Source organism: Theobroma cacao, chromosome 1 (genome assembly GCF_053813885.1).
Source record: "Theobroma cacao isolate CCN51 chromosome 1, ASM5381388v1, whole genome shotgun sequence".
Classification (NCBI taxonomy): domain Eukaryota; kingdom Viridiplantae; phylum Streptophyta; class Magnoliopsida; order Malvales; family Malvaceae; genus Theobroma; species Theobroma cacao.
In genome coordinates this window covers 11346689-11372294 of record NC_142639.1, presented here as the reverse complement: position 1 = coordinate 11372294, position 25606 = coordinate 11346689, and the positions used below count along the sequence as shown (strand labels likewise).

Genomic DNA, 25606 nt, shown 5'->3' with positions numbered 1-25606 from the left:
GACTTGAAGGCATGTCATTTTGGATGCAGCAGTATTTGTATGCATCAGGCCAAACGAGTTATTATAAATTCTCCCTATACAATTGGTTTATGGTCAGGAACCAAATATTTCCTATATAAGAATTCTTTGAATGTGCGGTATATGTTTCAATTGCTCTACCACAACGCACAAAGATGGGTCCTCAAAAGAGGTTAGGAATATATGTTGGATACAAATCTCCATTTATAATTAAATATTTAGAACTATCGATAGGAGATTTATTCATGACAAAGTTTGTCAATTGTTATTTTGATGAAACAATTTTTTCAACATTAATGAGAGAAAATAAGCAGCTGAAAGAGGAAATTTCTTAAAGTAAATTATCATTATCTAGTTTTAATCATCACATAAAGCAATATGAAGTTGAAGTTCAAAAGATAATTATTTTACAAAATATAGTAAATTAGTTGCCAGACGTATTTACTGACCTAAAGGGAATAACTAAATCTTATATACCAACTGCAAATGCTCCTATTAGCATTGATATTCCTGTAGGACAAGGCACGCCAGAAGCGTGGAAACCAATTGATTCCAAAGGTAAATCCTCAAAAAAGAAAAGGAGCAAATATTTGAGATGGTCAGAAAGAGGAAGTAGAAAACTCTAGAAGAGACTCTTGACATAATTGAGAAAAATTTCAGAAGAAATTCAAGTACCTGAAATTAGTGAAAATAAAGATATCTTAATAAATTATTGCATGATGAGAAAAGATGGAATCGGTAAATAAACATCGATGATATTTTGTATATAATATAGAGCTCACTATTATGAAAGAAAAATGAAGATTTTGAACTTATATAAATGATTGGCCAATGTGGAAAGATGCAATCAAAGTGGAATTGAATTTAATTGCAAAACGTGAAGTTTTTGGACCTATAGTTCGTACATCAAATGATGTAAAACTAATGAGATATAAATAGGTATTTGTGCAAATACGAAATGAGAAAAATGAGATTATGAGATATAAAGCACGACTTATCACACAATGTTTTACCCAAAGATTTGGTATTAAATATTAAAAAAGATATTCTCTGTGATGGACACAATAACAATTCTATATTAATTAGTCTGACAATAAATGAGAAAATGAAAATGCGTCTAATGAGTGTAGCTACTGCCTATTCATATGGCTCATTTGATATCAATATCTAAATGAAAATCCTTGAAGGATTTAAGTTGCTTGAAGCACAAAATTTGAACTCTCAAGAAATTCACTCGACTAAATTAAATAAATCTTTATATGGATTAAAGCAATTCAGACACATGTGGTATAATCGCCTTAGTGCAAATTTTTTAAAAAAAGGCTATAGTAATAGTCCTATATGCCCATGCATTTTATAAAAGGGATTTAGATATGAATTTATTATAATTGTTGTTTAAGTTGATGGCCTGAACATTATTGGAACTCTTGAAGAGTTATTAAAACCGTGGATTACTTAAAGAGAGAATTTAAGATGAAAGATCTTGGAAAAACAAAGTTTTGTTTGAGTCTTTAGATTAAACACTTGACAAATGGAATATTTGTCCATTAATCTAATTTTATAGCAAAAAGTGCTAAAACGATTTTATATGGAGTTAGCATATCCATTGAGTTCACCAATGGTTGTAAGGTTATGAGATGTGAAAAAAAGACATTTTTCGATCTCGTGATATAATAAAAAACTTCATGGTCCTAAAGTACCATATCTTATTGAAATTGGAGCATTAATGTATCTTGCTAGCAATACATGACTTGATATAGCAATTGTTGTGAATTTATTAGCAAGATATAATTCTTTTCCAACTCGAAGACATTGGAATGAAATTAAACATATACTTTGATATCTTCGAGGAACAATGGATATGGATTATATAATTCAAATGCATCAAAATAAATTTTAATTAGTTATGCAAATACAGAATATTTATTTGATCCACATAAAGCTCGGTCCCGGATATGTTATTTGTTCACATATGGAGGTATGGCTATTTTATGGCATTTTATAAAGCAAACTGTTGTTGCTACTTCTTCTAGCTATGCAGAAATTTTAGCAATTCATGAGCAAGTTATGAATGTGTTTGGTTAATATTTGTAACATGACATATTCGAGAAATGTGCGGCATGTCAACCAAGAAGAAAATTCCAATAACGTTATATGAGGATAATACTACTTGCATAGCACAGTTAAAGAAATGATACATTAAAGGCGATCAAACAAAACATATTTCGCCAAAAATTCTTCTTCACTCATGATCTCTAAGAAAAATGTGAAATTATTGTTTAACAAATTCAGTCAAGTGACAATCTAGCAGATTTGTTCACCAAAGCCCTTTTTATTGTAACAGTTAAAAAGTTGAAATGTATCATTTTAAAGATCTCTATAATGCAGTCATCAGGGGAGTAAAATATGCATTGTACCTTTTTCTTTCATCAAGGTTTTTCCCACTAGGTTTTTCTTGATAAGGTTTTTAATGAGGTAGTAATTCAAAATCGTATTCTTGAAAAGAATTATGTACTCTTTTTCCTTCACTAGGATTTTTTTCCTATGAGATTTTTTCCTAGTAAGGTTTTAACGAGGCATATTCTTAATACAATTGGACATTCAAGGGGGAGTGTTATGAATAAATATGTGAATGTCCATTATATTATGACTCAGGAGGTGCAAACCAAGTCAAACAGCTTAAAAGGTAAGATATAAGAAATGTAATATGATTTGAACTCTTATATAGAATTAGATTAAGATTATTATTCAAGGGGTTGTTAGCCTATAAATAGATCATTTCACTTCATTTGTAAATATACACTTCAATAAGATCTCTTTTCTCCCCCTAAATACTTTCTTTCTTTTCTTTAATTACTCTTTCAAGTTATCTTTATTTGTTCTTTTAAGATTTATTTCATAACATATAAAAACTAATTCTCTAAGTCTGAAAATATTAATAGTCATTAATTATCTATAATCTCTAAAACTTAATTTTCAACATTAAAAATAAGATAAAATACCTCTACCTCCTTAAATTTTGCCCATGTCCATTGATATTTGAAATAAATATTTTGGTCAAAACGTGTGAATAATGTTAATGACAAACATGAAATATCTAAAATGCCCATCACATTTAGATTACAATGCCTTATTATTTTAAAGGAAATAAAAGGATGCTATCTTGGGATCTTATTATTTTGAAAGAAAAAAAATATGGATATTTCAAACCATGTCATTTTGAGGCTTTTAGATCATAATGTCTTATTATTTAAAAAAAATAAAAAGTTTTTAGGTCACAGTGTCTTATTTTTTTAGCGTGGTAGAAATTATCTTACGTTCCTCAAACAAGTAAAACAATTTTCACAGTAAACAGGACTTTTACCCGTTGACTCGTAGAACTTGTTTCCTTAAGATTTCATTTTCAGTAATTCAAATGCCATTATGTCCTGAAAATATTTTCGGAAAAAATTTTTACTTCAAAATAAACGCACCCTAAATAGAATTTGGATTGGTATTGGACCAAACTGTGTAATTGGGTCGAATCAACAAAAGGCCCAACCAAAGTTTAACAAAATGGGCTCCCCTTATATCACTTCGACTCCCACCCAACCCAAAAGAAAGGTAGAAAATTAAAAGAAAAGAGCAGCAAGTAAACGCTGCAAGAAAGAGAGGAACTTTGCATTCGTTCACTTCTCCGTTCCTGGGGAGGGTTTTTGTTCCTCATTTCTCTCTATCTATTCTAACAAAAAGGGATTAATTGCAGAGCTTTGTTTCGTTTTTCCCGATCGAAATAATCCGGTAATCATCTCTCTCTCTGAGCTCTCTATTGCTTTCATAATCTAATTTCTTTTTCTTTCTTTCAGGAATTTTCATTCTTTATGTTCTTTAAACTATTTCAGTTAATACAACAAAAAGTGGGTTTACAGTTTATTACGGAGTCGGTTCGATCCTTGATCACATTTCCATGCCGTGTCCGGAAAAAATATATTTTTTTTTACTTTTTCTGCCTTTATCAACTGTGTCGGATACGTATCCCGGAGTGTCTGTATGAATGCGGATACGACACCTGTGCACAAGGTGGTGTCTGGTGTCTCTGGAGGCAGTGGCAAAGTTAGCTTTTTTTTTAGCTACTGCTTGTGAACACTGGAGATATTTATACTGTAAATAGAGACTTATACAGCTTATTGACCAATAAGTATTATGTTGTTGTTCAATTGTGGTTATCATGTTTCAAATTGGAAACTTTGGGCAATCCTTATGTCACTTGAACAATTTGAATTTTGCATTGATGAGTTTTGCACAAACAGGGTGTGCAGTAATGGCGACTGAAAACGTGAATAATGAAGTTAGTGTGGGAGAAATTGAGGAGTTAGAGACTTCAAATGGCATTGAGAAATTAGAGATTTCGAATGGCAATGATGAGGTCTCTGAAAATTCTTCATCAATGCAAAAAGATGAAGATGGGGGAATAGGTGATGAATTTGTTGTTGGATAATTCTATAGCTTTTCTTACTGTATGCATACTGCTGCTTGTCTCGATCATTTATGTATTTTTCATATTCAGTAAATGCTGCAATGGCATTTTAATGTTTTCTGCGTGATTCTCTTCCACAAGAGGTTCTCCAAGTAACTTTTTAAGTTGCTCTGCCAAATTATATAAACTTATTTCAAATGCTAGTTAAATGATACTGAGCAACTCATATAAAGGGGATTTGCAGGTTTTAAGAGACTAAGATCCTTTCTGTGTGTGGTAATTAAGAATGATTGCATTTTCTTTGTAAATGTGATGCTTTTGTCTATTCTTCCCAAACTGACGGTTATATTGTACTCATCTAGTTAATAAATCATTAGTATAGTCTTTTGTGTGAGCTTTTCATACTCTGATAGAAAACATAAAATAACAACATTTTCACTATGTACATTAACATTGGCACAATCTACAGATTTGTTGGAAAAGAAGAGTGAGGGAAGCTTCTGGTTGATTTTATTTTGTTTGTGGGGAGTGCAGGTTTGAAAGAGGATAAGTTCTATCTTGGCAATATGGGTTTGTAGCGTAGGAACTTAGCTGTATAATTGCTCTTCTAAATGTTAATATTTGAAAGTTATTATTATGTTGTAAGATTAACACAGGATCATCTATCATGTGACTGAGAATGGTAGATGCCTAAATTGTGATTATGCTTCTATATCTTTCCAACCTCCAATTCCCGATCCATTTGGTTTTGATTTAAGGTATTTTTCTTCGAATAAGATGATAGTGCTTCGCTCGAAGGCTTAATGTTTCAATGGTATTTTTCTGATTGTAGTTTTGAGTTTTAAGGGAGCTTAGTTATGATGCTTTTTTAATTTAAATGTCATGTTGTAAAGGTGATTTAACTACTTTGTTTTATAAAATTCAACTGCTCTGTTTTTTGCTAATATATGCATTTTTCTGCATTTTTTAAAACTGTTTCCTAGCAGAAGTTGCAAAGAAGAAAAAGAAGAAAAATAAAAGCAAGTGAGGACCTGATTCTAGCTTTATTAAGTTGTTTTCTTATGAAGATGTTCAGTTGAGAGTTATACAATATTATGTTCTGTAACTCACAGGAAAAAGAAGGAGCCACTGAAGCAGACTAATCCACCGTCTATTCCTGTTGTTGAGCTTTTCCCATCTAGGGAGTTTCCAGACGGTGAAATTCAACAGTACAAAGATGAGTGAGTCATGCCATTTTATTGAAGCTACTTTTAATTGCAAGTATTCATTATATTTAATTCCCGAAGTTGAGATAAAGGAATCTGTTCAGTGCATGTTCTTTTTCTTCTAAATTATAATAAAATACAAAGGTTAGGTTGTGACACAAGGGCTTCCTAGGGGGCACATGCATCTTCTTTTGTCTTTGCTGATATAAATGTAAAAATTTATGCTGTATAAGGTGATCTCTTTTAAATTTGTCTGTGTGAAGCTTGAATATTTATTGTTGGTATTGGTTTATCAGTAATTTGTGGAGGACTACCTCTGAGGAGAAGAGAGAATTGGAGCGCCTTGAAAAGCCAAAATATACTGCTGTCCGCCAAGCAGCTGAAGTCCATCGTCAGGTCTATATATTTCTTATAAATATATATTTTTCTGCTTGATAAGAAATTTTTATATTATTCAATGTGGGCAAGTTTGGCTTTGGGGATTTTTGCTATTGGTTTTTGGTCTTAACCTGTATTGCTTACACATTCTTAGGTTCGGAAATATATCAAAAGCATTTTGAAACCTGGACTGTTAATGACTGACCTGTGTGAGACCTTGGAGAACACAGTTCGCAAGCTAATTTCAGAGAATGGTTTGCAAGCAGGGATTGCATTTCCTACTGGATGCTCTCTCAACTGGTTAGCTTTATGTTTGACATTTGATGCATTTACTATTTACACTTACCTTTAATTGGCTGTATCTATACTCACCTCTTTCCTGGGTCAGGGTTGCTGCTCACTGGACTCCCAATTCTGGAGATAAGACTGTGCTTCAGTATGATGATGTGATGAAGTTGGATTTTGGAACTCATATTGATGGTAATACCATAGTTGCTCCATCTTGTTCTTCTTTGGTCCGGTCTATTTGCTGTATAGCTACATAATTTCCTCTGTGGTTACGATATTACATACTTTTGAACTGGGGTTGTTATCAAACATGAGTTATTGGTTTTGCAGGATATATAGTTGATTGTGCCTTCACAGTGGCATTTAATCCTATGTATGATCCGCTTCTTGAAGCTTCCCGTGAAGCAACCAATACAGGCATCAAGGTACTGGATCCATTAGCCTATTGAAGAGAGTATGGCTATTGGTCTTGGTTTTGACTTTCTTGTGATTAAATATATTTCCCTTAGTAGGTTATTCTTGAACATGTTTTTTTTTTTTTTTAATTTTAGGAAGTTGCTGATGGATGAAAAGAAATTTCAGCCATTTTTTGTCTGTCAAATTTTATCTCTTCTAGTCTCAGTTAATTCAAGTCCTAAATGAATCCTGGAACTTGATGTCTCCTAGAAACTACCACCTTCTGTGATAGGTCATATCTACATGTACATAACTTACCATTATATCATTCTTTTCATTAAAAGTTTGGGACCTGTAATTAAGTTTGATGTATACAGTATATAAATGTTGTTGTGTATTGTTCTGCACACTGTTTCTGTTAGCTCAGCATGTTTGAGAGGAGAGAACTAGTAAGAAAAGAGAAGCTAGAATAATCTTGTCTGATATGGTTGAAAAGAAATCAAACGGGACTTAAAATTGGAAGCATTAGGTTGAAGGTGCACTGAAATCTTTCACTTAAATGTGTACAGAAATATATGGTGATCAAAAAATGTCCCAAGAGGAAAGGATTTTTCCTTGTTATACTTTGTGCTTGCTTCCCTTCTCTTTCTTGTATCGGTGGAAGACAGCCGGTTCTGATGTACCTTTTTTGCCCTACCAACCTTTCCTTCCCTCTGAACCATCAAGCCCAATAAAAGAAATATCCTGTTCTTCCTTTCTTAATGATTCCACATTTAAACTATCATCTCTTTTTTGTTCTTGTTGAATTTGTTGTGATATATTGATGTATGTGTGGAGTTATGGTTGTAGTCTACGATCTTTGAGGTTCTTTTATCTACACTAGTATTTACTAATTTCATTGAAATATATACCAAAGAGATCGTGTCTTTGATGGTCATTTAATTGGTCAGGAATCTGGTATTGATGTCCGTCTTTGTGATGTTGGTGCTGCAATTCAAGAGGTGATGGAATCATATGAGGTTGAAATAAATGGGAAGGTGTTTCAAGGTATGAAATTCTGGAGAAAGTTTGAATATTTAAATACAATTTATTGTGGGAAAATTGCTGTTACTCAGCTTTTAGTCTGTGCATGTGCTTGAGATAACTGACAAGTTAGATAGTTTATCCTTGTTCAAAGAATGTAGGTTTGTTTTATCACCACTGCAAATTTAGTTTTTGTTAATTATTATCATCATTAAGTACAAATAAGTGGGCTTTTATTGAGTGGTGTCAACACAGAAAATGTCTGCAAGATGAAATTTGTGATAATTCTAATTTCCTTGGATACATACCTATGAGTAAACGAAAACAATATATAGGTGGTTTTGCATTTAAGTGACATCAAAAACCTTCATGAGTATATATATAATGGACATTAATTACAACTGGTAATTGCATTTGATTGACATGATTTTAATATGGTTTTCAGCAAGCTTTTCTCATTTTGGACTGCCAATTGCATATATCACCATTTGTTTGAACCTTCCTCCTTTTCTGGAAGCAACATATGGTTGGAGTTGCTGAAATTTTTTTGAAACAGATATGATCTAATAGCTAAATGAAAATTATTTAAACATACACCGAGAGTCCTTTGGATATCTGTCTTTGTATAAACTTTTTATAAGGTGATTTGTATGTCATTGGCAGTCAAAAGTATCCGAAACTTGAATGGACACAGCATTGGGCCCTATCAGATACATGCTGGAAAATCAGTTCCTATTGTGAAAGGAGGGGAGCAAACAAAAATGGAAGAGGGTGAATTTTTTGCCATTGAAACCTTTGCTTCTACAGGTAATGATTCTCATCTGATAGGGAACTGAATCGTTTGCATAATAGATGGCAGTTGGTGTATATCATGACCTTTGGTGTAACCGGTCATTCATTTTTGTGCAGGGAAAGGGTATGTTAGAGAAGATTTAGAGTGCAGCCATTATATGAAAAATTTTGATGTTGGACACATTCCTCTGAGGTTGCCTAGAGCTAAGCAGCTGTTAGCTACAATAAACAAGAACTTTTCTACATTGGCCTTCTGTAGACGGTATTTAGATCGCTTGGGAGAGACCAAATATCTGATGGCACTGAAAAATTTATGTGATGCTGGCATTGTTCAGGTATCTTCTTGCCATTGGTCTTCAACTGTCTTTTTTTGAAATTTTTGGAGTTGCACTTTGTTTCAAGTCCTTATTGAAAACTTTTTGATGGCCTTCCTTTCTATATACGGTATGCATTTGTCCAACTTTCTAAATAGATGTCCACCCTACTCTGATTTCAATATTTCAAGGCTTTCTGGTGTAAATTGGGCTTCTATGTGGACTGGAGTCACTGGATAGTCTTATCATGACTTTACTATCATTTAGCTTTATGGCAGTGATTTGGGTCCATCCATATAGAGATGAATGTGTTTCAGAGAAAGCAAGTTCTAATGGTGACGCTGAAAACAAATAAGTATGAATGAGTAATAGGTGTTAAACAAGCAACAGCTGACTTGGCCTTCATGCAGTTTTCTATTTAACTAATAGTAATTAATTTAGTGAACATTTAGGACAGATTCCTCAGAAATCAGTCCACAATATGATGCTGATGCTGGTGGCACATACACATACATTGTTCTATTCCAAAACACATTCAATATTGTCTTGTAATTTTCAATGTGGTTTGTGCTTTATAATTTACATAATGGGAATTCTGAAACCCACTTTTGATCAGGGCTGGTGTGACAGGTTCATTTGTGTTGCTGAGTAGTTTTTGAACTATACTATGCTTTGTCGGTTCATGATTCTACATGATATATGTTTAAATTGGAGTCGATATTGAGTTGGTTTTTGTGCCATGCAGAACAGATACAAAATTATTGATCACGAAGGGCTAAAGAACCTATCTTTTATAGTGTTAAACTTCAGTATTCTTGTTTTTTCTTAATTCATGATGTGGTCTGAAATGCGAGTTGAGACTATTGAACTTTGTACTTTTTCTTGCAGCCGTATCCTCCTCTGTGTGATGTTAAGGGTAGCTATGTCTCTCAGTTTGAACATACCATCTTACTGCGGCCAACCTGCAAAGAAGTTATATCTAGAGGTGATGACTATTAAGGGGAAAAAGCAAAAGGTTTTGTCAGTAATCATCTCCTTGCATATTTCTTTCCGTTGGGTATGAGTTAGTGGAAGCTTTAACTGTACTACAATTTACTGTAATTTTAGCAACTCTACTTTTGTGTTTTGAAGCCCCGAAGTAGTGGATTCTATGTTTGTCACTTCTGTGCTCTTTGGTGTGCCACGTTTGAAAGATGAGATATTGAGTTAGGCAATACTTGGTAGGAAGAATAAGATGGAAAAACAGTGAGTGTCAAAGGCTAGGAGAGAAGTGAATAGCAGAGCAATAGACATGGATTGGACGTTTTCCTTTCAATACTGAAAAAGATTTGTGGGAGGGAAAGCTAGGTAATGAGAAAAGATACCAAATTTTTAACCCTTTTACTCTTTATTTTTTTTAATCTAATGATAATCTGTAACGAGTATAAAATGATGGTAACTTGCCCAAAATTGCTAGCTAGGATTGACTCTTATCTTTTTAAAATTTAATTTAGTTCAAAAATAAAGTGTAAAATATTTTTTAATATTAATATTGAAATAACCCTAATAAGTAGTATTTGAATATAAGCTCATACAAGCTTAGTCTTCCTTTCTTCTTCTTTTTTGGTTCATATAATTAAAAATAATTAACGGTTTATAAATCTTGCCTTTTTTTTATATGATTAGATCTAAGTTTAAATTTTTTAAATTAAAAATCTCAAATTCTAATGTTTTACGTCCGACGACGTAGTCATAAGAAGATTTCCAAGTCCAAAGAAGCAAACAATATTTAATTACTTCTGGCTAAATCTTTTGAAGTCCGGAAAGCTGTATCAGTAAGAAAGGAACAAATCCATTATGCAAAACCAACCTGACGGGTGTGAGCACTAATCCGTTGACCCAAACCCTCGAAAAACACCCAATGGATGGCTGTTCAGTTTTGACCTTTGTGGAGGACGAACTGCAAATTGCGACTCTCAGAATTCTTTGTACAGCAAAAGAGAAGAGTTTAGTCTAATATTGGGGGTGACGGGTGACTCGTGAGTAAATCTGCTGAGGAAATCTAAATACCAACGGCTAAACCAACCAACACACTGACACTGTGGGCCGACCCTTATCACATCATTCATTCATTCAACTCTATCTGCTTTAAATCATCCTCCCTTTCTTTCTTCCTCACAGACTACATAAAAACCTCGGACGCAATCTCAAAAACAAAGAACCAATTTGTCCCCGGTTTACAGAAAGATCAACACCACCCATCACCAAAATTTAGCAATGCCACCCCCAACAGCAACTCTCTCTGTTGCTTCTTCTTCTTCTTCTCTATCTCTATTCCCATTTTCTTCTTACTCTTGTTCGAAGCAACCCCAATTACGCTTCTGCCCCTCCCCCACCCCCACCAGGCTCACCCATTTCACTCCCCTCACCACACCCAACTACCCAATTGGCAAACTCATGACACCCTCCGCCGTTTCCATCGAGAAAGAAACTATGATATCCGAGCGGCCCCACACTTTCCTCCGTGAAACTGACGGCAAAGATGACGGCTCCATCAGGGCCCGCTTCCAGCGCATGATAATGGAGGTGCAGGACAGCGTGTGCGGCGCCCTGGAGGCTCTCGATGGAACCGGGAAGTTCAAGGAGGACTCGTGGACGAGGCCTGGAGGCGGTGGAGGAATCAGCAGAGTGTTGCAAGACGGTGCTGTTTTCGAAAAGGCTGGTGTTAATATCTCTGTTGTTTATGGAGTTATGCCCCCTGAAGCATACCGAGCTGCCAAGGCTGCTGCTACTGATCTGAAGCCCGGTCCGGTTCCCTTTTTCGCCGCCGGAATCAGCTCGGTAATTACTCGCTCTCAAGTTTCTTATTTTGTTTTCAAATTTTGGTTCAGTGCCGTTGAAAGAAGAAAGTGCCGATAATTATCATTTTGGGTTTTCATTTTTTTTCAGGTTTTGCATCCGAAGAATCCGTTTGCTCCTACATTGCACTTTAATTATCGGTATTTTGAAACTGATGCTTCTAAAGGTACTTAATTTCTTCTTAGTTATTATTATTAAATTATTGAACCTTGCTTGCTAATATGGTAATTTAAATGATAATTGATATGTCGCCCCAGCATCCTGATTTGTCAACAAAGGGACAGGAAGAATCTATGTAATGATTTCTCTATGTATGTTGATTTTTTTTACTTCCCAAAATTAGCAGAATGATATATAATTAGAACTTGGAAGTTTATGGTGTTACCTGATTCCTAGAGATTGGTTCCATTAGCTAGACATATGTTATCGTCAGCATAAAATCAAGCAAATATAATGCATTTCCTCTCATTGGCAATTCAGTGTCAATGGCTGTTATGCTGTATGGTCCACTTTGGTACTTGTTCTTCATAAACAAAAAGGAATATTTTCTTGACGATTTCAATTTGCATTGCTTTTCCTGAGTTGCTTTCTCAATACTCTGAGATTATGCATTGCATTAGTCTTCTAAGATAAGCAAAGCGGTATAAGTTCTAGTTGGTGACTCATCTTGAAAATGTGCAGATGCTCCTGGAGCACCTAGGCAATGGTGGTTTGGTGGTGGAACTGATTTGACTCCAGCTTACATCTTTGAGGAGGATGTCAAGCACTTCCATTCAGTAAGTTGGATTTTTCTTCTTTCTTTCTGTTTGTTTGTTTGTTGTTGTTGTTGTTGTTGTGTGTGTTTTTTTTCCTTAAATCATATATCTTTCTTGGTCTTGTGGCAAATGCTTTTTCTATTCTACCCTACATTAAAAGTTCAGGCATCTGCATTTAGCATGATTAAAAATACTGCTAGTTTCACTTTGAGAAAGTAAAAGATTGATCTTATCAAAGAAATTTGAAGAAATTTGAGAATTTGAACAGAGCTTTTTTTTAACATGTTATTAAATAACTATTTACAGATTTACTAGAAAGCACAAGGATGAAATCCTTTTAAGAGCTGTAACCTGTGTTTCTTTTACATATTAATATAGATTCATTAAAAAGTTGGAGATTGATGTTTTCTACTGCCAGTGCATTTTACATGTCAGCCGCAAAGATAACTGCAAAAATAATAACTATACCTGTGAGTGTGTGTGCAGAACATTAATTCTATCTTGTAAAATATTTTTTGAGGAATGAAATGTTTTGCTGAATGTTCTTTTGCTAACATTGACCTTCTTGTGTAGATACAAAAAAGGGCCTGTGATAAATTTGATTCATCCTTTTATCCCCGATTCAAAAAATGGTGTGATGACTATTTTTACATTAAGGTATGATCTTGCTAGATTTTTTTTTTATTTTTGTTTTTATATTTCTTATTTACTTTCTTTCAGTTTTAGGATTATGTGTTATAGCATCTGAATTAATAAAAATGGGCTATCTTGCCACTCAATGCATTGAAGCTGTGATTGTCAACCCTTTTCTTTTGGGATCTATGATGCTATTAATGTTTGAGGCTGGAAGCAAGTATTAATGCACCTAGGTGCTAAGGTGCAATGTAAATCAACTAAAGCTCCTCGCATGCTTTGGGTGAGACATCTTAGATTACGCACATGCCTTTTGCACTCAGGCATGCATTTTTTAAGGTGAAAGGCACATAACAAGCTTGGTTGGCTTGAATGTCTCCTTGGATTCTTAAATTTGTAATTTCTTTTATTCACTATACATTTCATACATGCTATCTCAACAAGAATAAAAAATGGGGTACTATAGTTCATGCACAACTTTTTGTTGAAAGTGGAAATGGAAAATAATTATGATAATGCTTATTTTTGAAATACATTAGGTAATGTAATGAAGCAAAGTCTTGAATGTTCATTTACAAATCATTTTTTTTTTTTGATTTAGGAGAAGGGGAGGTTCAAACCTCGCTCCTTGTGCAGGGGGATCATGCACTAACTATTGAGCCAAATGTTTGGGTTCTATAAATCATATTTTTAAGCTTATTAAATATAATAAATATAATTTTCTTATATATGTATATAAATTTTTATAAATTAGAGCCTTACATCACTAGGTTGAGTGCTTCTTTTCCTTTTGTGCCTTGTGCCTTGGGCATTGGGCAATGTAAGATTCTAGAGTGCATCCTATGCCTTTTGACAACATTGATGGTTATTGGTCAGCATTCTGGATGATGGATGCATATAGGTTTTGTCCACAAATAGCTCTTTATGAATAGATTACTATGAAATATAATAATGATTGAGAATTCTGGTCTGCAGCGCTTTAGAGCACTCATCTGCTCATATAATAAGGATATAGTGCTTACATATTTCTAACAGAATTGAATTACCTCTCAATCCAGCTTTCATAAATTCACCTTCCGCCTGCTTTAACTAACTCATCTCATTCATAGACATAATAATCAATATTATTTATATAGTATCCTATGTATTAACAATTTGTAAAATAGTAGTAAAGCCCGGTTATAACTTATAAGTGCTTGCATAATACCCCATGGTGCGCTTGCCATTTTGAACTCAATAAATGTGTTTCTCCAAGTATGTTCAAATGATTTACCAAATAGCCATTTGTTTTGCCTAGTCTTAGTTTGATTAATGTCACTTTTATGTTTACCATAGTGATGTTTTTGAATTCTCTCTGTCCCATTACATGTAATGTTTTCCTTTTCTTGATATCTGACAATAAATATTGTTTGCTGTGATTTAAGGCTTTTTATTTCTTTATTTTGCAGTGATAATAAAAAGCCATTGAACTTTAGTATTATTTTAAGAATTCTAGATTTGTTTATTTCTCATATTGGATTTAACATAATAATTAAAAGACAATTAAACTTTAGTATTATATATTGGAAACTCAACATAAAAGTATATGAAGTTGGATTTATCTCTGTCTAAAAGTGTGCATCCTTTGAAACATTCATCCAGAGATAAGATAGAGGGGGTGTTATTCAGGGTGGAAGCTTGGTAGTTTTGAGTAACATCAGTAATCTACCATGATGATCATACATTTTCGAGAAGCTTTCTTTACGTCATCATTTCTTGTTGACGTTTTTCTACATTTATTTATAGGAGGATTAAATTGTTAAACTTTTATGTTTACTTTGAATGCTTTATGCAGCATCGAGGTGAGAGACGAGGGCTTGGGGGAATATTTTTTGATGATCTAAATGACTATGATCAAGAGATGCTTCTTTCATTTGCCACTGGTAATTCATCTAGACTGAGATCACTCTTTTTGAGTGTTGGCTGCCTACAAATAGCAATTGCAGTGGACTACACTTTTTATAATGAAACCATTTACTATTGATTTGCAGAATGTGCAAATTCTGTGATTCCTGCATACATACCAATTGTCAAGAAAAGGAAGGATACACCTTTTAATGAGAGCCACAAGGCATGGCAACAATTGCGAAGGGGTCGCTATGTAGAATTCAACTTGGTACTGAATCCAGTTATAATTAAATTAGACAGATTTGACATCTTAGATTTCTCTAAATCAGACCGTTAAATTATATTTGATTTGTTAACGACAGGTTTATGATCGAGGAACAACATTTGGACTGAAGACAGGAGGTCGAATTGAAAGTATTCTTGTTTCTCTCCCTTTAACTGCACGATGGGAATATGATCATGTAAGCTTTGTGCCCTAAGTAAAAGTTCTTTGAATCATTCTGCATAAATGTTCAATGTGATATGTTACCAATATAACGTATCTGAACTGATAATGAGAGGGTGTTTTTTTTTTTTTTTACTTTGTTTGACATGCAGAAACCAGAAGAGGGAAGCGAAGAGTGGAAACTATTAGATGCCTGCATCAATCCTAAGGAATGGATTTGATCTTAATGCATCAACCCTAAGGAATGCGTCTGATACTTACCCTTTTGACTTTCTTTGTATCATTTTGAAATTTCCCATTCGGTCCTACACTTTTTAGTTTTTGTTTTTCCTGTTCTCGTTTCTTCTTAAGAAGGGAGTGTCATCCGGCGGCAGAAGTTGTAAGTTAGCTTGGTGGTTTTGTCGTATTAAGGTGAAAGGGGAGTCTTCGTTGTAAATCATGATTCTCATTCCTGTAATACACATATTGTTTAGAGGCCAACAGTGCTAATAATATTGTGAATCTGATAATATCTCGCTCTTCACGTTGAGATGGAATTTTTATCCTGTTGTGTTAATACTTGCAAGAAAAGTGTGCACCTGCAACTCGTAGCTGCATTTTTGGATACCCTTCATTTTTCTTATCATATGAGTTCAACCCTTGGGAACGTGCCCTTCATCACAATCTGGTGTACCACGATGCAATTACGAGACAAATTTAACAGAACATTCTGGAAAGGGAAGCCCCCTCCCCTCCCAACATAATGTAGAATCATAACTTTGACGAATATCAACAACAGAAACATACCAGTAAGGAGCTTTATCCACAATAAGTTTGTGAAAAGGGCTACTTACAGAAAATCTTTATCAATAGTAAATGCTTTAATTAATTAGTTGTAAGGTCACTGCGTCTTCCACTTTGTTCACAGTTCCAAAAAAAAAAAGGGTCCAAGATTATAAACATTCTTCAGATTTTTTACCTACAGAAAATGCATATCCACAGAAACTTTGATGAGCACCTAACCAGTAAAGGTTACTGGTACGATTCCAAAAACTGCTGGGAAATTTACAAAATAGGCCAATCAAGGAAATTTTCTCCTTGAGAGCTCCCCAAAAAAGATGAAGTGACTCCTATTGCTGTGTTGAATTTTCACTTGGCCAATCAAGGAACTTGTATCCTTGAAGCGAAGGTGGCAGGTATGTCTGAGTTGATGAAGAGGGATTATCTGGTGGATATATATAATCCTTTCCATATCCAAGTTCCTTCATTAGCTTGGTTGGTGCATTCCTCAAATGAAGCGGCACTCCCTCATTCTGTCCTACAGATTCCCTAACAACCTTCTGTGCAGTTTCAATGGCCCGATACACAGAGATAGATTTTGGAGCCAAAGCCAAGTAAGCAACACATTGCACAAGAATCACATTACACTCGGGCATGCCCAAGAAATGACAAGCTTGATAACAAGAAACAGCCTGATTTAAGGCTAATGGATCAGCCAACCCAACATCCTCACTGGCAAACCTTATTAGCCTACGCGCAATGTAAAGAGGCTCTTCACCTCCTTCCAGCATTCTCGCCAACCAATAAATTGCAGCATCTGCATCACTTCCCCTCATTGACTTGTGGAGCGCACTGATCAAATTGTAATGCTCTTCCCCTGCTTTGTCATATGCAAGATGCTTGCATTGAAGAGCCTCCTTAGCATCATCCACCGTAATAACTGCTTCAAACGAACCAATCTCAGTTTCCTCACTTGTCAACAAATTGAAATCCCTATGCGGCTCTACTCCCACACCTTTTAGTTGATTATCAGCCACTCCGGCAGCTGCTGTTGTGGCAGAAATTTCCAAAGCATTCAATGCCACACGAGCATCACCGTCACAATTCATAGACAAAAATTCAATAGCAGCATCCTTAGCTTCAACCCTCATCCCTACGCTCTGAGACAATCCCTTCTCTCTATCATTAACTGCTCTCCTCAAAAGAGTTTCAACATGGTGGGGTTTTAAAGGATTCAATGTAAGAACCCTACACCTAGACAACAATGGCGTAATCAAATGAAACGAAGGATTCTCTGTAGTCGCCCCCATAAACACAATACTCCCATCTTCAATCACGGGCAAAAAAGAATCCTGTTGTGATTTATTAAACCTATGAACTTCATCAACAAAAAGCACAGTCCTCTTGTTATTCTTAGCTCTCATTTTCCTAGCTTCCTCAACAGCGTCTCTAACATCCTTAACCCCACAGGTCACAGGAGACAAGGAAACAAATCGATAAAAAGACCGTTCTTGCGAAGAATTAACAATGGATTTAGCAATGGAAGTCTTACCAGTACCAGGAGGACCCCAAAAAATAATAGAAGGAATTCTGTTACGGTCAATAGCTGAACGGAGAAGAGAATTGTTACCCAGAATGTGTTCTTGACCAACTACGTCGAAAATAGTACGAGGACGCATCCGTTCGGACAAAGGCTCATGGATTTTAATGGTTTTGTATTGTTGAGTGATTGCTTTGGGATGTTGCAATTTGCGGCGTTTATTATGGACAGGAGATGGGGTGGTGGAATCTTCTTCTAGGTCTTGTTGGGTCAAAATTTGGATGCTTGGAGCTGTGGCTGTGGGTTCAGGAGAAGGAGGGGAATTGGGAAGTTTGGTGTGAAGATGAAAGAAGCGGTCGAGTTTGGGTTGGAAAGGAGGAGGAGTCGGGTTGGGGTTGGGGTTGGGGTTGGGGTTGGAGGATTTGTGAGAAAGAATCCATTCGGTGGCTTTGAGAGTGGATTTGCCACCGGTGGCAGCAAGGGCTTGTGCTGCTAATTCACTCGGAAACCCCATGCTCAGAAGCTGCTGCATCTCCATTTTCTTTTTTTTTTTTCCCACCAAAAGAGTGTTGCAACTGGGAATATGGCGCAGCAGTGGAACTGTAAAAGGAACTTTATTGGTCTCTTGTTTTCCTTGTTGTCTTCTTTTCCTTTTGGGTTACACACCAGTGGGCAGGCTAGGCTAGGCTAGGCTAGGTGAGGCCCTCAAGTCTGTTCCAAAGCCATCTTCCCTTATGCGGATTGGCCCAAATGCGGAATTGCATTCTTGTGACAGAGATTAAAAACTTTTCCTTTCCTTCTTACCAAACAACGGATTAATTCTCAATTTCAGAACAGAGCATTGGAAATTTAAATCACCATCCCATTTTAAGTTCGTTTTTTAAACATTGATTTGATTAATTAAATGGTTTTACATTAGAGAGTGCCAAAAAAGAGCCAAAGAAGTGAAATTGAAACAAATTCCAAGGCCTTACAAGATAGGATGCTTACTATGTACACATCAATATTTTATAGCATTTTGATTCCAACTTTAATACTACAAAATCCATGTGTTATCACTTTTCTGGTCTGATTTCAATGCATTGAGCAGGTGTTGTACCCCTCCAGCAGTTTCTTTTCCTTTCCCCACAAAGTTAAATACAAACCGACAACTATGAGTAGAGCTCCCACTACGCTATAAAGGAGATGAAATGAAAAATAGACATCGTCATCAGCAATAAAAGGAGAAGGGAAAAGTATGCTAAAAGACACAAAAGAAAAGATAAAAAAGTAACAAAGTAGATAACATGATAACATTTCAAAGGGATTCATTGATCGGCATTGGTTTACCCTTATAAAATCTAGGTCTACATCAAAGCATGACCCATCCATTTAAATTTATTTATTGTTAAAATACAAAAATATTTATGCTAATTATTTTATATTTTTAAATATATTTTTAAAATTAAATTTAAATAAAAATATTTTTTTTCATTAATACAATTATATTTTGGGTCGGGCTCGAGATTCAAAATCTTATACAAGATCAGGCTTGGGGCCTGAGGTAGCTCAACATGTGGACAAGCCTTCTTGAATGCAATAATCTTAATAAAGAGTTTTGCTACAAAGCTAAGTGTTCATGAGTATTACAAGACAATTTGTGAAGTATATAAATATGAATTTATATTTGATACATTGTATATTAACTCTTACTTACCAATACAGCATCATTTTATAAATATGTAAAGGTAAAAAAATTTTAAAATAAATATTATTAAAATTATGAGTATTTATTTTTTTTAAAATTTTTAATTTTTAAATTTATTATGTTCACTAATAGTATATGAAATCTATACACTAACAATGTATCAAATATAAACCTTATAAATATTTATATAAATATTTTCACAATAAATTTAGTAATTAATAGATAATTTGATGATTTTCAAGTGAATATTTTAACTTTACCAATTTATTTTCGTCCATAAAACCTCTAAAATAAAATAAGAATCGGTACCGTCCCAAAAACAATGCATCTCCCAAAACAAGCAGTCCCATTATTGTGGCAATAACTGTGCCCAGAGGTCGAAAGGCTGTCATGAAAACTAGACCTTTTGTTTTTCCCACTAATGCTTGCAGAAAAAATGTAAGTCCGAATATCACAATCCCCTGCAATAATCTCATCTTCATTGGATTACAGATACGTATAAAAATGATTGGTATGCTTAGTTTTAATATTTCTGATCATAAAAGAAATATGAAGCTTCTTACACTATAGAGGATAGCAACAAGACTCATGTCCCAGGACAATCTCCAGGATGAAGCTTTATGGTCTACAGCAGCTGTCATGATTGCTGAGACTAAAGTCCCTGATAAGCATGTCAATGATGTAAGAGTTATTGGAGCTGGATACTTCTTCACAGTGACAGTCTGCATTGAATGATACTCGGTTAATAAAAAGAAAAATGGAAAATGATGACCAAATGTCATATATAAAACAAGAATAAAAGTAATTTTCTTCTTGATTGAAGTGTAAAAGGAAAAGAATCAATGGATATTGAATCTCAATCACCTGTAAAACAAGAAATGCCGATAGTGAAAGGTAAGAAAGCAGGAGCATGAGAGAGCCTTTGATCCAGTCCTTGTTAAATTGCAGTTTTGAAGAGGCTTGAGTGTGATGGGAGTGTGGTGAAATCAGAGCACAACCCTTGTACAGTGTCATAAGTGTTGCACCAGCTAAGGCAACAACACTGCCTCCAACCTTTGCTCGGGCACTATGCTTGGACATGTCTAAGGCCTCCATCCTGTTTATTGTAATTAACCAAACAAAAACTTACATATTTATGTTTGTTGATTAATGTATGATTAGTTGTTTACTAATTTTTCCTTTATAGTATATATATACACATTTTGTGATTGTAATATTGTAATTGTAATATTTAGTAAATTATTAGAATTACAGTTGCTATATATAATTAAATCTATATGGCATAAAACTAAACTTTGCTTAAAGTTCCTTTAGTAACTAGGTAATAGGTTAAGTCCCACCTTATATGGATTTGCCTGATGGTAATGAAGATGAGTGAAAATGAGATATTAATACTTATTTCATTACAAGAAATCAACTCCTTTAAGTTCTGCAAATTGAACTATAGTTTTACCGATTACGTGTTTATCCTTCGCATAAGCTTGCAGTGATAAAAAGTTGTACTGATAAGATTTCACCTTAATTGTGAAGCTAAAATTACCTGCATAAAACTGCCAATACAAAGGTCATTGATGGAATTAAGTTGGCCAGGGCAGATGCAACCGCTGGTGATGTGTCTTTCAGCCCTATATAAAACAATGTCCTTCCCAGCACAGCTCTGAGAAGTGAGATGCATACAATTGATTGAAACAAGAGCAATGTCAAGTCAATACTTCAGTAACTGCAAAATTCTTCAGTAAATTGGATTTACATTTACAAAAGTAACTCTCTTTTGGCCTCTCAGTTGTAGAACATTATCATCGCATCTCTCACAAACCAGCAGCAAATCAGCAATAAATAGGACAACAGATCAGCAACAAGAATAGCGCCAATCCTGGAAGATTGATGCACCATTCAGCACATCATTGATCCTATAATCTCTCCCTACTGTTGGACAAAGTTTCCTTATATAACATAATTTGCAACCAATTTAAACAGAGGAAAACCGACTAAGTTCTCAAGCAGAAAAATACTAGAAATTCGTACACTCGTTTTTTCTTCCTCCTCTGCCTACTGTCACTCTTAACCTCACTCTCTCTGCCTCTCTTTTCTAAAGTTCTTCATCAATATTAATGGTGGAACTAATAGTTAGGTCAGGCAAAAAAAATAAAAACATAGAAATTAACTCACCCAAGGATTCCCAGGAAGAAAATATCTCTCAGGATTGCCATGCTGATTTTTCTATCATGCTTTCTGCAAGAGAGATAGGCATTAATTAATTACTAGTATACGGAAGTGAAACTGAATTTCAAAGAGTAATTAAAAGAACTATCCATGAAACAAAACTCATAAGAGGTGGCTAAAAAGGATAATTTTCTCGGTGAGGATTGGTTAGTAACGTAACTGATTAATTTGTTCTGTTAAAATGTTTCGCTCTTGTTCCATTCACTTTTTTGATTCTTTTGTGCTTTTCTTTTCTTGAAAATGCTAGGATTACTCATTGAAAAAAGATAAATCCTTAAGAACAAGCAGTGATCGAGGCCGAGAAAGAAGAAAAAAAGACCTTTCAAATAGCAATGCAAGAACAGCTGTGGTGAGAGTTCCGAACACAGGACCATAAACCACAAGCACGTAACTGCTCATGCCATTATCAAGAGAGACCTTGGAGATTATGTTGTATCCTGCAAAGCAAATATTGCAGAATATGCAGATTGCATACGGTTTCAACCCTTCAAACCTTAGCTCTCCCTTTCTCTTTATCCCTCCCGCGGTTTCGCCCTGCTGCTGTGTTTCCATTTTCATTGATGTTAACATGCATTTTCTTTCAGGTGATCATGATCTGCTTTTAACTAGACACAGAGGCACAGTAGCTCTGATATTTCACCTTCCGTCAATAATTGAATCTACCTTACGTTGCAAAGTGGTTCATGACTCAGGTGTCAAGAAACCTTCATAATAAGCAGAATCACTGAATCAAATTATATTGGGCCACTTACTGAATTGGACTTATAATTCCTCATGAATAAATGCTTATTCATTGTTTTGGGTATATCCAAGATATGAATTATCCAAATAAAGATATTCCCGTAACCTCAATACTCAACATTTCTTATACTTGTTACTGAGTATTTAACTTCAATGGGGCATCTATTATTATATAACCTACGGTAGATACGAAAGAAAGTCACCGAACAGATTCCGACAGAGGCTTTTCTCCTTTTGGAGTAACGCAAACTTGAATAAGCAGACAGATTCTAATGCGCCACATGCGACAATATATACGTGAAAGCATGTTTCCTGGAATTTCCTTTTGGGTTACTTAGCTTTTCTTTGACAAGATTGAACTCATCTTGATTGGTAAACAAGTGAGCTTGGTGAGAAAGACTACTTCAATCATCAGACCTAAAAATATTAAAGTGGGAGAGAGGTGTTTTTGTGGTGATTTTTCCTTTGGTCTATGGATATAAGCAAGTATTGTTTCTTGTACGTGTCTGATTTAGTAGTGATCATGGTGTGATTTATTGCTAAGGTTGCATCATGAACAATAATTTCTTCCTCAAGTCTTGTTCGCTGTCCACATTAATCATTTAATAATATGGTTGTATGTATCCAACCCAAATAATTTGTTTTAATTTGGACCACCATATTTCTACATGGTTGTATGCATCCAACCCAAATTGGTTTTGATATATACGACTCTAATTTATTAACATATTACAAAGAAGGTGGTCCATGAGTTTGCCAAATAAAACTCAAATATATGGTTCCGAACCACATTTTAATTTCAAAATTTTATTTAATAATAAAATTAAAATAAAAAGCTAGCAAGAGGGAAAAGGAAATTATTATTATTTGAAAGTAAGGTCACTTTTATTTGAAATTAAAATTATTATTGTTTTATATGTCAATCTTCATAACTTGTTTTAATTCAAAACTATTATTTTATATAACAATCATACATACTGCTTTGCTGCTCTTTCTTTTTTTGACATTGTTAGTCTTCAAGCTCCTAGTAAGTTTCTTTGGAGATTAAGTACCAATTCACTTGCCACCCAAAAAAAAAAAAATTGATAAAGAAATAAAATGCATCAGTTATTGTTTCCTATTCGTAACTCTAAGCACGAAACATTGGAGCATACGAGTCTTTACCGTGATTGGATTGGGCTAGAGCTGTCTGGTTCTAGAGATGTGCTGGTTTTAAAGTTCAAAAGGAGAGTGCTGTAAGACTTGAAAAATTGGATAGCAGAATTTTTCCCAGCAGGATATGACAATGCTGAATGAAATTCAGGTTGCCTTTACTTGTTGGCATATTTGGAAGAGTAGATGTATAGTTGTGCTGGGGCGAAAAGAGTTGAACGTTCATGCAACAATCTACAGAATCAAAGCAGCTGTTTCTGAGCTTCTTAGCGTTCAAGCTAAAGTGACGGATACCGAGAGAGAGAGAGAGGAAGAGGCGGCACATGGGAATGAGAGAATATGAAAAAATTCTCATTACAGAAAAGTTGCTTTACAACTATATTTATATACAGGGTCTCTGTTGATCAAAGGAAAGATAAAGAATAACTGTAACTAATCTAACTCATAATTAAATTTTAACTAACTTTTAAACTTTAAAATTCTATTATTGAAACGGTACACTTTGTTACTGTTTGTGGAAGGCATTTTTTGAAACGGTGCGCATTATCTGTCTTCTTAAGCCTTCTCCCCTTCAGACCCGACCTGCTGTTCTCTGTACAAGTTTCTACTAGCAGGTTTTATTCAATCAGTTGTGTCTAATACTCCCTCTCAAGAGGAGGAGTGAATATTATGAACACTCATCTTGCCCTACAACTTGTAGAACTGTCTTGGCTGCAGGGCTTTGGTGAAGATATTTGCTATCTGTGATTGAGTTGAAATATGTATGGGCTTTATTATCCCAGCCAACACCTTTTCACGGAGGAAGTGGCAATCCATTCCTATGTGTGTTGTCCTCTCGTGAAATACTGGATTCTTACTAATGTATATTGCAGATTGACTATCAAAGAAGAGACTTATTGCTTCCTTGTGAGAGATTCTAAAATTTGCCAAAAGGTTTTGCAACCAAATAATTTCACAACAGGTAGAAGCCATAGACCTGTATTCTGCTTCTGCTGAACTTCTAGCCACTACAGTTTGCTTATTTGATTTCCAACTTACAAGAGAATCACCAATGAAAAGACTAAAGCCTGTGATTGATTTTCGCGAGTCAGGGCATCCTGCCCAATCACTGTCAGAGTAGGCTGAAATTTTCATGTTAGACTTTGACTTCATTAGAATGCCTTGGCTTGGTGCCCTTTTAAGATATCTTATGACTCTGTAAGCTGCCATGAAATGTTCATTGCTAGGTTTGTCCATGAACTGGGACAAAACTTGCACTGCATAGGAGATGTCCGGTCTAGTAAAGGTTAAATACAACAATTTACCAACCAGTTGCTTGTATTTGGTAGCATCATGCAATTCTTGCCCATCTTTGGTCTTGCTCAATTTATAATTATAGTCAATGGGAGTACTTACAGGTTTTGATCCAAGCAGGCCATGCTCTTCTAAAAGGTCCAGGATGTATTTTCTTTGGCATATGGATATGCCTTCTGGAGATTGAGCAATTTCAAGCCCCAAGAAAAATTTGACTTTACCAAGATCTTTGAGTTTAAATTGTGAACTAAAAAATCCTTTGACATTAGATGCTATCTGAGCTGAGGTACTCCCTATCAAAATATCATCAGCATAGACTAAAATTGCCACAAAGTCCCCACTGTTTGTTTTCATTGTAAATAATGAATAGTCTGATGTTGACTGTGTGAAACCAAACTGTAGGATAGAAGCAGTAAGTTTAGCATTCCATTGTCTAGATGCTTGTTTGAGTCCATATATGGACTTATGAAGCTTGCAGACTAATTTTGGACTTGTTTGATACTCCCTCTAGACAGAATACCCTTGTGGTAGTTCCATGTAAACTTCCTCTTCTAGTTCCCTATTCAGAAAAGCATTGTTGATATCAAGTTGTGATAGGTGCCAATTGTTTGCAGTAGCTAAGGCAAAGAAAACCCTTACTGTTGTTTGTTTTGCTACAAGACTAAAAGTCTCTTGATAATCAAAGCCCACAATTTGACTGAACCCTTTTGCCATCAGTTGTGCTTTGTACCTTTTAACTTCCCTTGCAGCATTTACTTTCACCTTGTATATCCATTTACAACC

At 34.9% G+C, this 25606-nt stretch overlaps 4 protein-coding genes across 7 annotated transcripts; 2 read left to right on the top strand and 2 right to left on the bottom strand.

Annotated features, from left to right (window-relative positions):
• Positions 1-3618: 3618 nt before the first annotated feature.
• LOC18612294 (methionine aminopeptidase 2B-like) lies at positions 3619-10030 on the top strand. 2 transcript variants are annotated; one of them, XM_018114020.2, is made up of 12 exons: positions 3619-3798; positions 4308-4472; positions 5461-5497; positions 5587-5694; positions 5976-6075; positions 6212-6357; positions 6446-6537; positions 6676-6770; positions 7692-7788; positions 8428-8571; positions 8674-8891; positions 9759-10030. In XM_018114020.2, the coding sequence occupies exons 2-12, from the start codon at positions 4319-4321 to the stop codon at positions 9867-9869; spliced, it is 1302 nt and encodes a 433-aa protein (XP_017969509.2). In that variant the 5' UTR covers positions 3619-3798; positions 4308-4318; the 3' UTR covers positions 9870-10030. The 2 variants fall into 2 exon arrangements, with proteins under 2 accessions (XP_017969509.2, XP_088666703.1); XM_088810577.1 differs by lacking the exon at positions 3619-3798 and having other exon boundaries at positions 4274-4472.
• Positions 10031-10990: 960 nt separating this feature from the next.
• On the top strand, positions 10991-15937 carry LIN2 (Coproporphyrinogen III oxidase). The gene is made up of 8 exons (XM_007049016.3): positions 10991-11690; positions 11799-11874; positions 12390-12484; positions 13037-13120; positions 14931-15018; positions 15127-15251; positions 15346-15444; positions 15581-15937. The coding sequence occupies exons 1-8, from the start codon at positions 11127-11129 to the stop codon at positions 15647-15649; spliced, it is 1200 nt and encodes a 399-aa protein (XP_007049078.3). The 5' UTR covers positions 10991-11126; the 3' UTR covers positions 15650-15937.
• A 413-nt stretch (positions 15938-16350) lies between these two features.
• LOC18612292 (AAA-type ATPase family protein) lies at positions 16351-18326 on the bottom strand. The gene has a single exon (XM_018127002.2). The coding sequence runs from the start codon at positions 18263-18265 to the stop codon at positions 16538-16540; it is 1728 nt and encodes a 575-aa protein (XP_017982491.2). The 5' UTR covers positions 18266-18326; the 3' UTR covers positions 16351-16537.
• Positions 18327-18625: 299 nt separating this feature from the next.
• LOC18612291 (WAT1-related protein At5g07050-like) lies at positions 18626-22838 on the bottom strand. 3 transcript variants are annotated; one of them, XM_018116317.2, is made up of 7 exons: positions 21957-22838; positions 21584-21646; positions 20955-21071; positions 20279-20510; positions 19978-20136; positions 19724-19875; positions 18644-18901 (listed from the first exon to the last, which is right to left on the bottom strand). In XM_018116317.2, exons 1-7 carry the CDS (start codon positions 22205-22207, stop codon positions 18802-18804), a joined length of 1074 nt encoding a protein of 357 aa, XP_017971806.2. In that variant the 5' UTR covers positions 22208-22838; the 3' UTR covers positions 18644-18801. The 3 variants fall into 3 exon arrangements, with proteins under 3 accessions (XP_088660714.1, XP_017971806.2, XP_088660718.1); XM_088804592.1 differs by having other exon boundaries at positions 18855-18901; positions 19818-19875; positions 21957-22836; XM_088804588.1 differs by lacking the exon at positions 19724-19875 and having other exon boundaries at positions 18626-18901; positions 21957-22837.
• Positions 22839-25606: the final 2768 nt, after the last annotated feature.